The sequence below is a fragment of the Thamnophis elegans genome, chromosome 15, assembly GCF_009769535.1.
Source record: "Thamnophis elegans isolate rThaEle1 chromosome 15, rThaEle1.pri, whole genome shotgun sequence".
Lineage (NCBI taxonomy): Eukaryota > Metazoa > Chordata > Lepidosauria > Squamata > Colubridae > Thamnophis > Thamnophis elegans.
Window position 1 is genome coordinate 24,355,407 of NC_045555.1, and position 12,347 is coordinate 24,367,753.

Sequence of the window (12,347 nt, forward strand, 5' to 3'; positions counted from 1 at the left end):
AGAGAGGGCTTTGCATGCCACCTGGCAGGTGTGCCATAGGTTTGCCATCATGGCACTAGACGCTTAGAGAAACTCCTTAACCGTTGTATGTAAAAATTCCTCTCAGTGCGGCTATGTATTGAAAAAGAAAACAAAAACAAATATCCCAACACAACAGGCATCCTAACAACTGTTTGGAAACAACCAGACACACTCACCTGGTCCTTTTCGTGAGGCAAAAGGCTGACGGGTGGGAGGGAGGCTGGAAATGAACTGTATTTATATGTCCCTCGGCTTTCCAAGCTAACTTGGTTCACCCTGTACTGGGGTCCTTCTTTCAACAGCCTCCCATTATTGACGGCCCGTTTGGCCCCTAGGCGCAATCTCCGCTGAAAGATGGGGTTGTTGAAGACGCCTGCCAGGTCATGTTGGCTCCTCAGGTATTTCTCAATGTTTCTGAGGGAAGATCCGTTTGGTTCTTGGAGCCCTTCAATGGCTCTGCGTAGGAGCTTATTCCAATCCACATTTCGAAGCTCGTGACAGGTTCCCTTAGATCCTTTCGAGGGTTTAGGAACGTCGTCCATTTTAAGGGAGGAAAAACGCCCAGGGTTATCTGGGTCCTTGTAGGATGCAAGGCCTTTGTTGGTAACTTTGAGAACGGAGCCATCTTGGACACTTAGCTCCAACTGTTCGGAAACGATCTTCTTATCTAAGCCGTGGGATGCGCAAACGGCATGGCAAATCCTCTCTTCTGAGGGCCTCTGCTTCTGCCTTTTCACTTTGTGGATGGCTTCAAGAATCCACTCTGTGTAAAGTGGATTGGCGAGCTTTACCATGGTTGACCAATAATCTTCCACCCACAAGAGTTACCCATAGAGTTCCTTTCTCTTCCAACAATGACTCTTCTCCTACGCTTTCACATTTTACCTTCTGGTACAACCATCTAAAGAAGGCATCCCTTAGGTTCAAAGATGGTGAGGGATCTCAGGCATGGTCTTCTAAAGGAGATGCCTTCATCAACCAACATAGGAAAGTGGAGTCATCTTCTTACACCAGATGGAACATACATCTCTACAACTTGATGGCTTTTCTCTCTGACCGGCACAAATCTTTCCAGATCTTCATCAATTCTAAAGAATATTTATACAAATCAGGTTAAGTTTCATTCGCAGCAAAACTCAGATCATCATTTAAGAATGTAAATATATAGTGTTTTATTTAAAAAGCTACACCTCAATTGGCAAATGCATTCATTATTAACTAATATTTAGAAGCACCAGTTGGACTGGGGGGAAAGGTTACCCTACTGGCTTCATAGGATTAAACTCCAAAATTCATATTGGATGATAGTTCAGTCTTTCAGAAGATAGACTACCAGCCAATATTACAGTATATCTGCTACCTTTCAAACCCCAAACTGAAATAAAGCATACAGTAATTGGATACACAAAACTACCAGTAAAAGCATTTGAAATGTGGATTTACAGACAGCTGTTACGTATAAGTTGGGTTGACAAAATCAGAAATGAGATGATAAACCACCTAGGAAAACCAAGGGAAATCATCAAAACCATTAAAAAACAAAAGTTAGAATATTTTGGATATGTGAGGCGACACCTGGAAAAATAAAGCACACTTCACAATCCACCAGGGAAAGATTGAAGGCAAAGAGATCTAGGCAAAAGTAGAACGTGGCTTCAAAACCTAAGGGATTGGTTTGAATAAAACTCAACAGCACTTTTTCATGTGGCTGTTGATAAAAATAGGATCGCCAACATGATCGCCAATGACGGATATGGCACAAGAAGAAGAAGAAAGCTACCAGTTTCTCAACATCCCCAAATCTAGTAATTCTAGTAATTAGAATTACTAGATTACTAGTAATCTAAATGTAGTAATTTTTAAATCCCGCCATGTTCTAAGCACTCTGCCTCTGCAGTCTTATTGGACATGGAGATGTCATGAAGCTGGAAGATGCTAGACCACATAACCAGCCATAAAAGCAAAATCTCCTTGTCTAAAGGTTATCGATGATAAACACAATAATTACTAAACTCATCATCACGTATGTCAGTATGCTTCAAATGCATCAAGGGAGGGAGGGAGATTAATGCCAAAATGTGTTCATCATCTCAGTCTAGGAGAGCAATTTGCTATTTGATTGGAAACACTTTGAATTTTGCAAAGGGATCCAGAGAGCCCTCTGATAAAATTCAGATGGAAAAGACAAGAGATTTAAAAGAAGTGGCATCCCTTGTCAATAATCCCTATGTTGGACTACCAAGCAGGAAAGGTTGTTACTCATGGCAACTTTTAAGCAACTTTGACTACTATTTTTCTTCTTCTCAAAAACTCCATAACTTGAAAGGGACACTCAGAACCACATCTACAGTCCACAAGCATTCATTTTCTCTTCACATCAAACTGTACAGGTAGTCCTTGACTTACCACCGCAACTGAGCGAGCCCTAAAATTATGTTTGCTAAGCAAGACGGTTTTGCCCCAGTTGTTAAATGAATCACTCCCAATTGTTAAGTTAGCAACCTGGGTGTTAAATGAAATTTGCTTGTCCGAAGGTTGCAAAAGGTTGCAATCATCCTTAAATATGAACCAGATGTCAAGCATCTGGATTTTAACCATGGAGACGCTGCAACAAAGTTTAAGTATGAAAAGTGGCCATCACTTTTTTCGGTGCTCTTGAAACTTCGAACAGTCGTTAAACAAATGGCTGTAAATCAAGGACTATCTATATCACAAAAGATAAGATGCATTGCAATACAGGTAGTCCTCAACTTATAACAGTTCATTTAGGGACTGTTCAAAGTTATGACGGCACTGAAAAAAGTGACTTATGATCGTTTTTTCACAGCTACCACCTTTGTGGCGTCCTCATGATCATGTGATCAAAATTCAGGTGCTTGACAACGGGTTCATACTTATGACCGTTGCAGCGTCACAAGTTCATGTGATCCCCTTTTGCAACCTTCCAACAAGCAGTCAATGGAGGAAACCCAGATTCACTTAACCACTAGGTTCTTCACTTATCAAGTGATCCACTTAATAACCGTGGCAAGAAATGTCATTAAATGTGGCAAAACTCACTTAACAAATGTCTCATTTAACAAGAGAAATTTGGGACTCCATTGTGGCCTGTACCACAATGTACAGAGGAATACTTCTGGTGGCACCTGATTGAATCCTTCTGATGTAAGTTTCCTTCAGCTGCAAGATGTGACTCAAATAGAATAGAATACAATAGAATAGAATAACAGAATTGGAAGGGACCTTGGAGGTCTTCTAGTCCAACCCCTGCTTATGCAAGAAACCCTACACCACTTCAGACAAATAGATATCCAACATCTTCTTAAAAACTTCCAGTGTTGGAGCATTTACAACTTCTGGAGGAAACTTGTTCCACTGATTAATTGTTCTCACTGTCAGGAAATTCCTCCTCAGTTCTAAGTTGCTTCTCTCCTTGATTAGTTTCCACCCATTGCTTCTTGTTCTACCCTCAGGTGCTTTGGAGAATTGCTTGACTGCCTCTTCTTTATGGCAACCCCTGAACTATAGGAACACTGCTATCATGTCACCCTTAGTCCTTCTTTTCATCACACTAGACATACCCAGTTCCTGCAACCGTTCTCTTCGTACGTTTTAGTCTCCAGTCCCCTAATCCCCTTTGTTGCTCTTCTCTGCACTCTTTCTAGAGTCTCATCATCATTTTTACATCGTGGCGACCAAAACTGGATGCGATATTCCAAGGGTGGCCTTACCAAGGCATTATAAATTGGTATTAACACTTCACATGATCATGATTCTATCTCTCTTTAATGAAGAAATCTTTAAGGAAGAAATCTTCTGAGACAGTTTGTGAAAAATTGGAGCAGTAAGAAAGGAAAACCCAGCTCCACCAGGTAAAAGGCTTCTAAAATCGGGCACTTTGTTCCCCGGGGCCTATGTCTTTTCAGAGGACGTAGGAACAATTATATGCTCCCATCAGGATCCTCCAGCAAGAGAAATCAAGGGGTGTTGCGTTTCTCTTCTGGAGATAATATGGATAATACGGTTATGTCCTCCATTAATTTATTAAATCACCTTTTAATGCTCTATAAATCATGCAACTTATAGTAGAACATTCTGTAATTTAATACGTGCTGTGAAAAGAAATAATTACTTTTCCGAGGGCGCAGCAAGAAGTTCTTCCTAGCCACTTTCTCTCTTCTGTGCATGACTTCATCGTGAGAGAAAAACCAAGAATAAGGACAGCATTAGATACGCACCATCCGTTCCCACTCTTCTTTCACTGGCATCGATTGTTTCACATTAACTGTAGGGAAAATCATAACCATTATTTGCACTACCTAATTTATTAATAGTTTTTGTTTAAAATAATAACACTCCAATTTTAAAACATTTTTTTAAACTTTGCATTCCACTTCTTTATGAACTTTATAAAAAAGACACATACAACAGATTCTTGTGTGTTGTTTTAACCTTGCTTCCAAACCATCCCAAAATATCTCTTTACATTTCAAATTACTTCAAAAGAAAAGAAGATGAAAAACATTTGCTAGTGACTTGCTGCACATAGCAATAGCATCAAGAAATAAATTGCAAGTATTTTGACACTATGGTAAAACTTCTATAGCATTTCCAGTGAAGTTTCCCAATTAATTATTATTTTAGTAATAATTAAATTTATTTACCTCCCATCTCACCTCCAAGCAACTACAACATTCTCACTTCCAGCATCTGATCATGGACTCTTCTATTTCAATGAGCTAGATTCACATATAAAAAACACTGTTTGCTTAATCTCAAGTTGTCGCCTAAACTACATTAGCAGAACGGATGCATTATATTACAGATCATGCTAAAACACAAGCCACAAAGCTGTGGCTTTCACATTATTGTTGTATTCATATACACTGAGCAGAGTCAATTCTCATGAGATGAGATAAATTTGATAATTAATAAATATGCGATGGGCTTAGCTTCTTCTGCCATTCTATTATTATTCTGATGATGAATAAACCAGAGTTGGCTTAAGCATGGTCTACGACTAAATCACAACTGATAGGATTGAAAACAATACTAAGGAGAACTCTTTTAAGTCTGAAGACCACAAAAAGCTCATCCCAAAGTTATGACAGTCCATACCAATGCACTGAAAGACCGAGAGAAGTTTTAGCTCAAACAAAATACAAATAAGTCCTTGTTTAGCGAACAAAACTGGGACCAGCATCTTAGTCATTAAGCAAAGCAATCGCTAAGTCAACTGTGCTTACATTTACTGCAGCTTCCCTTTGCTTTACAGACCTGTGAAGATCACAAAGGCAAGGAGTGGTCGGTCACAAAATCACTTTTTCATCACTGTTACAACTGTGAATGGTCACTGTACAAAGCAGTCACTAAACAAGCACTGTAAGTGCTCCCTGATCCTAAGTCACAGTTCAGTTATGGAAGAGAGGCAGAGATGTCAGTGGAAGGCTCCCATTTTTTTTCTGTTCACATTTGTAGACTTTCATGGATCAGAAAGTAAGTTAGAAACTAGGGGACCTATTTATGAGCTCCGGAGTAGGCTTCAACTTGAAAACTAGCTTGCTTTTCATTTGTGACTTTTTTCCCTCCTTCTTTGCGTTTATTTTACAGATGGTTCAAGCGCTCCTAGCTGGGAGAAGACACCTCCTTGGACCCACAAGACATGAAGCTCAAACCTCGCATTTTGGATTTTATTAATCCAGGCCCAGCGGTTGCACCAAGTCAAAATTTGTTTGCTCTAGAAAGTCTCAGCGGGAAGATTTAGACTTTGGGCAAGAGACCACCAGGAGATCACAGAAAGTAAGTTCTTCCATATTGTGGCCAAGACAGGAGTCAGCTTCATTTGAGGAAGAGGAACTCAGCATTTTGCCCACCTCAAAAAGCTAAGGCGGCCATAGACCAGGCAAGCCTTCACCTGGGAGTTCACCAGGAAATACCCATTCACATAGTGTAGCCCAAGAGGTTGCAAAAAGAAAAAGAAAAGAAAATTCTGGAAGTGGTTAATGACCAAGGGGAGGACCTACTGAGAAACACAGAAAGCTCTTGCAATTTTTGGCTTTTAAAATTACATTAAACCCAGGCTGCCCTCCGAGATCTCTAAAGCATCTTTGACAGCTATAAGATGGGTGAACTTTAACTCCCAGAATTCCCCCAGCTAGCCAAGCTGCCTGGGGAATTCTGGGAGTTGAAGTCCGCCCATTTTAAAGTGCCAAGGTGGAGAAAGGTTGCTGCAAATCACGGCAGCGCCACACCTGGCACCGCAGGTGACGGAAGAGCCACGCTCCCCGGAGCAAGCGCTGATGGCGAGCTCCCGCACCATGGCTTCAACGGCGGGGGGCGCTCACGGCCCATTCCTCTCCGGCAGCAGCAGCAGCAGCGGCGCCAGGTACTGCGCGACCCAGCCCACCTCGGCAACCCACGCCGCCATTTTCTTTCTTCCTCTCTAGACGCGACATTGGACGAAAGCCCAATCCGGGCGCTTTCATCCCGCCTCCCGATTAGGCAAGCTACAGCGATAGGCCCAACGACCTGTCCGTCCCCTCGCCACCAGCCATTCCGTTCTGCCACACGCACACCACGACCCGCCTATTGGAGGCCGAGAGACGTCAATTACTCTCCTCTCCCTCACCCTCTCCTGGCAAAGCTGTGACAGCCCAGCGTCACCGCCCTCGACCCCTCATTGGCGGGCGATTACATCTGGCAAACAATAGAAGGGGGTAAAGGGACGAGCCGAGCCTCCGGATAGGCTCCCGAAGCGTCAATCGAACATTATTCATCACCACCACCACCACCCTTTTCTTTTCGTTCCCCTTTCCTCGCCCTCCCGCCGAGGAAGTTTGTTTCCGCGGGCGGGCGGGCGCGCGACACATACTCATAAGTCGTTGAGTTTTACACGCCACGTGCCGGGGCGCTCTTCCTAACCCCGTCCGGTCGGGCGAGATTGACGAGAAAGCGTCTCCCTCTGCCCGCTTTGCAAGCGGAAAGGCGGGGGGGGGGAGCGCTCTCCCGGGCGTGCCCGCTGCACGTGTGTGTGTGTGTGTATGCGTGAGCGCGCGTGCAGCAGGGTGCATGCAAAGTGCATGCAAAGAGACCCCCCCCCAGTCCCCGCCATGCAAAAGCCCCGCCGGGCTGGGGGGGGGGGGAGACACACGTGCAAAGGGGCCTCAGGTTGCAGAATCAGACCACCCGCGTCCCCACCCACCCACCCACTCCACGCGTGGAGCCTCAACTCCAACCTTTCCACCCCACGCACGCGGGGGGGGGCTTTTGCAAGGCAGCTCCCGACCCAGCGACGCCCTCCACTCCGTCCACACGCGCCCACCTTCCACGCGTGGAAGCGGCTCCGGCCACCCTGACCTCTGTTGCGGTTTCTCCTCCCACCCGCCCCCGCTGAGGGGAGCCCACTGGGGAGGGGGAAAAAAACACGGGTCTCCTCCGGGCCGCAGAACAGGCGATCTGCAACCGGGTGGGGGGACCCTGGCAAGCAAGCGGGGAGGGAAGCAAAAGGGGAGCCCCGGAGCCCCGAAGAACGGATTTGGCAAGCCTTCTCTCCCTCCCAGGACTGGAAGGCAGCATGCCTTGTTTCCCCGCCCGCTCGGCTCCACACAAAGCCGTCCCGCCGCTTCCCCGCGCGGGAAGGAGCCCCCCGTGGGTGGCGAGGAGCCCCCCGCAGCCCTCCGGAGGAAGAAGAAGAGGAAGACAGGGGGGGGGTTCTCCCTTTCGCTCATCTCTGGGGCTGCCAGGGGAAAGGAGGGACGGAGGGATGGATGGACGGACGGACGGGGGTCTCGCCCTCCCCTCCTGCCCGCTGCCCGCGTCCCCCCCAAAAAACCCCACCTCGCCCCCCGGCAAACCTTTTCGTATTGTGTGTGTGTTTGTCGGATGCTAAAAACGGCCTCAACCCGCCAGGACCGGCGCTCCGAGACGGGACTTGATAAGAGGAGCTAATTGAAAGGTTAATCTGCATGGGCGCTGACAGCCGAGGTCCCTCCCCGTTCCGGCTTTCTCTCTCTCCTTCTCTCGCTCTCCCTCGCTCTCTTTTTTCATAATCTGCTATTGGCAAGCGGGAAACGGAGCGGCTTAAGGGGGGAGAGGGGGGCGGCGAGCGGGGGGCGATGCTGCTCCGATGAAGAGCCCACCAGCCGGGTTAAACGCTCGGGCGGCGTAGGGGCTTTGGGGGAAAGGGGGGAGAAAGAAGGGGAAGGCAGCCACGACGGTGCCGGGATGCCCGAGATTTCCCCCGGGCGTCGGACTGGCCGGGCGATCCCCGAGGATCAGAAGCCAGAGGAAGAGGAGGAAGGGGTTTGCAATAGGCGCCCCTGCAGTCTGGGTGAAGGGCGGCCTCGATTCGGCGCCTGCGAGGATGCCCGAGGGGGAAATCCAGCCTCCGTCCTCTTCCCCATTCACCCCTCCTCTTAACTCCCGAGTATGCCTTGCTTCGTCCCGGCGTTCCCAAGACCAGAAAACTCGCTTGTGGCGAGCCACGGCCACTTTCTTGCCTTCTTTGCCCTCCCCAAAGGAAAAATAAAAGCGCCCCGTGGATCTGTCCCGCGTGGAACCCGAGTCCTTTCTGGCGGGGCAACCTGGAAGCCACTGGGCGGGGGTGGGTGGATGTCTTTTCGGGCATCCAACCCGCAGGGACCGCTTGGCTTTAGGGGGTGGGGAGGGGGTCTTCCCAACTTTTCGGGGCGCAGTTTTGGCGCAAGACTTTCCACGCAAGGAAAACCCTTTTCGTTGGTTTTTTTTCCCCTCCGATCCCGCCAGCGCGATCAGCTGAATTCGTATCGCGAGTTCAGCAGAGAAGCAGCCCTGGGTCTTGGGCTTCCCTCTTGGTGGCATCTCAAGGTTCTTCTTCCTGGTCCTTCCTGACCTTCTCTTGGCTAGTGTTTCTCAGCCTTGGCTACCTGACCATGTGTGAACTTCAATTCCTAGAACAGGGATGGCTCATCTTTTTGTCTTGCAGGAAGCGGACATCCAAGTGCCCATACCCACCACCCCTATGTGCGCCACCTGCTACATTTGCCCTGCCCCCCCCCTTTGCCCATTTTTTGCTTCTAGGTTGGTGCAGGAGGCATTCCAGGCCCAAAATGGGGCACAGGCTGCACGGGCCCCCAAAATGCAATGCAAGCACCACCACCCCACGCATGCGCCCCTCCTCCCGTGCATGCGCGGCAGAGACCCAAAGACCAGCTGGTCACTGGGATGCGTGGTGGAGCTGGGCTGGGGCAACGGCTGGCGTGCCTGTAGAGAGGGCTCTGTGTGCCACCTGATTTGTTTTCTTAATTCCCAGGAAAACCAAACCAGCCACTTCCACTGGTCTGTGAAAAAGCAATAGGAGAGACCTTCTTCTATAACTAACAAAATAATAATAATAATAATAATAATAATAATAATAATAATCTAATTATTATAATCTAATAATCAAATCCGGCGAAACAACTGGCCGCTGTGATACAATTGTACAACAATAATAATAATAATAATAATCTAAATTATTTAGATTTTGAAATCTAAATTGAATGGTGGAAATACAATCAAGGCCATAAATACCTGGGCAATACCAGTTATAAGATACACAGCTGGTATAGTTAACTGGACACAAGCTGATTTGGACCTTTTGGACCGAAAAACCAGGAAACTAATGACAATGCACTACAGTTTACATCCACGTGGTGATACTGATAGACTTTACCTGCCCCGAAAATCAGGTGGCAGAGGATTATTACAAGTGAAGCAAACAGTTGAAGAAGAAAAACATGCACTGGCTGATTATTTAAAAGAAAGTCAAGAACATCTATTAATCGAAGTAAAGAACAAAAATCTACTGAAGGCCCAACAGACAAAACAAGAATACAGAAAAGATGTGATAAAATCAAGAATGGAGAGTTGGCAGAACAAAGCACTGCATGGCCAATTTCTGGAAAAAAGAAAAGATAAAGTGGACAGTGAACAAACTTGGTTATGGTTAAAAACAGGTACATTAAAGAAAGAAACAGAGTCACTAATCCTGGCTGCGCAAGAACAAGCTATCCGCACAAATGCCATTAAGGCCAAAATTGAAAAATCCTCTGATGATGCCAATTGCAGACTTTGCAAAGAAGCTGATGAAACTGTTGATCACATACTCAGCTGCTGTAAAAAAATCGCGCAGACTGATTATAAATTGCGGCACAATTCAGTAGCACAAATGATCCATTGGAATTTGTGCAAAAATTATAATATTAAAACAGCAACAAACTGGTGGGAACATCAGCCTGAAAAAGTCACCGAAAATCAGATGGTCAAGATCTTGTGGGATTTCCGTATACAAACCGACAAAATACTGGCGCATAATACACCAGACATCACACTGGTTGAGAAAAATAAGGTCACAATCATAGACATCGCAATACCAGGTGATAGCAGGGTCGCCGAGAAGGAACATCAAAAAATCGCAAGATACCAGGACTTAAAAATTGAAATTCAACGACTATGGCACAAACCAGCAGTGGTAATTCCAGTGGTAATTGGCACACTGGGTGCTATTCCAAAAGCACTGGAATTACATTTAAAACAGTTAAAAATTGACAAAATCACCATCAGTCAAATGCAAAAAGCCGCACTGCTTGGATCTGCACGCATATTACGAAAATACGTTACGACGTCCTAGGCCCCTGGGTGGGGCCCGACTAGTAACCAATGCCAAATCCGGCGAAACAACTGGCCGCTGTGATACAATTGTACAACAACAACAACAACAACAACAATAATAATAATAATAATAATAATAATAATAATAATAATAATAATAATTTGGTGACACCAAAAGTGAAAAACCAGAAAAACAGGCCACAGTTGAATTCTGGAAAGAATTGTGGGAAAATGCAAAGGACTACAACAAGGAAGCAAAGTGGATACATGACTTTGAGAAAAGCATTGGCAACAAACAAATGCAAGTATTAGAAATAACAACTGAGATGGTCAAAAATCGAGTAAAAAAGGTAAAGAATTGGACATCACCTGGAAAGGACCAATTACATGGTTTCTGGCTCAAATATCTGACCAGTTTACATGCAATATTGGCCAGGCAACTAAATGAAATTTTACAAAAGGGCCAAATTGATGAATGGTTGACAACTGGAAAAACATACTTGATTCAGAAAGATGCAACTAAAGGAACAACACCTGAAAACTACAGACCAATAACATGCTTGCCAATAACCTTCAAATTACTCACAGGCATTATTGCAGAGAACATGATGGATTATTTGGAAACAAACAACATCTTGCCAGTAGAACAAAAAGGCAACAAAAGAAGGAGCAGGGGCACAAAAGATCAGCTCCTAATTGATAAAATGATATTAGAAAATTGTAAGAACAGAAAAACGAACTTGAATATGGTCTGGATTGATTACAAAAAGGCATTTGACTCACTGCCACATAGTTGGATCATAAAATGCTTAGAAACAACTGGCATTAGCAAAAATATTACATCCTTTACTGAAAAGGTGATGAAACAATGGAGAACTGAGTTGGCAGTAGGGAATGAGATCTACGGAATGTTTAATATCAAACGAGGAATTTTCCAGGGTGATTCACTTTCACCTCTTCTCTTCATCATCGCAATAATCCCACTATCAGTAATCTTAAAAAAAATGAAATTAGGCTACCAAACAGCCAAAGAAGCTGAAAAAATTTCTCATTTACTATATATGGATGATTTGAAACTCTATGGAAAGTCAGAAATAGAAATCCAATCATTGACAAACACAGTCCGAATATTCAGCACCGATGTTTCAATGCAGTTTGGCATGGAAAAATGCGCCACTGTATCCATAAAAAGGGGCAAAATCACTGCATGTGAGGGAATTGAAATGCCCAATGGCCAATTAATTAAATGCAAAGAAAATTAAGCCTATAAATACTTAGGCATTCTGCAGTTGGATAACATCAAGCATGGAGAAGTAAAAACTATTGTCAGGCGAGAGTACACCAACAGAGTTAGGAAAATTTTGAAATCTAAATTGAATGGTGGAAATACAATCAAGGCCATAAATACCTGGGCAATACCAGTTATAAGATACACAGCTGATATAGTTAACTGGACACAAGCTGATTTGGACATTTTGGACCGAAAAACCAGGAAACTAATGACAATGCACTACAGTTTACATCCACGTGGTGATACTGATAGACTTTACCTGCCCCGAAAATCAGGTGGCAGAGGATTATTACAAGTGAAGCAAATGGTTGAAGAAGAAAAACATGCACTGGCTGATTATTTAAAAGAAAATCAAGAACATCTATTAATCGAAGTAAAGAACAAAAAACTACTGAAGGCCCAACAG

General features: G+C 44.9%; 1 protein-coding gene across 10 annotated transcripts in view; it reads right to left on the reverse strand.

The window, feature by feature from the left end:
- KAT6B (lysine acetyltransferase 6B) overlaps positions 1-7,961 on the reverse strand; it is an 88,603-nt gene extending 80,642 nt beyond the window's left edge. For 2 of the 10 annotated variants that reach the window (XM_032231835.1, XM_032231834.1), the window contains exons 1-3: positions 6,273-6,486; positions 4,154-4,306; positions 198-1,109 (exon numbers count right to left, since the gene is read on the reverse strand). In XM_032231835.1, coding sequence (XP_032087726.1) covers positions 198-815 — 618 coding nt within the window. In that variant the 5' untranslated portion in view covers positions 816-1,109; positions 4,154-4,306; positions 6,273-6,486. The other 8 variants (XM_032231832.1, XM_032231827.1, XM_032231833.1 and 5 more) reach the window with 8 other exon arrangements.
- Between the last annotated feature and the right edge of the window lie 4,386 nt (positions 7,962-12,347).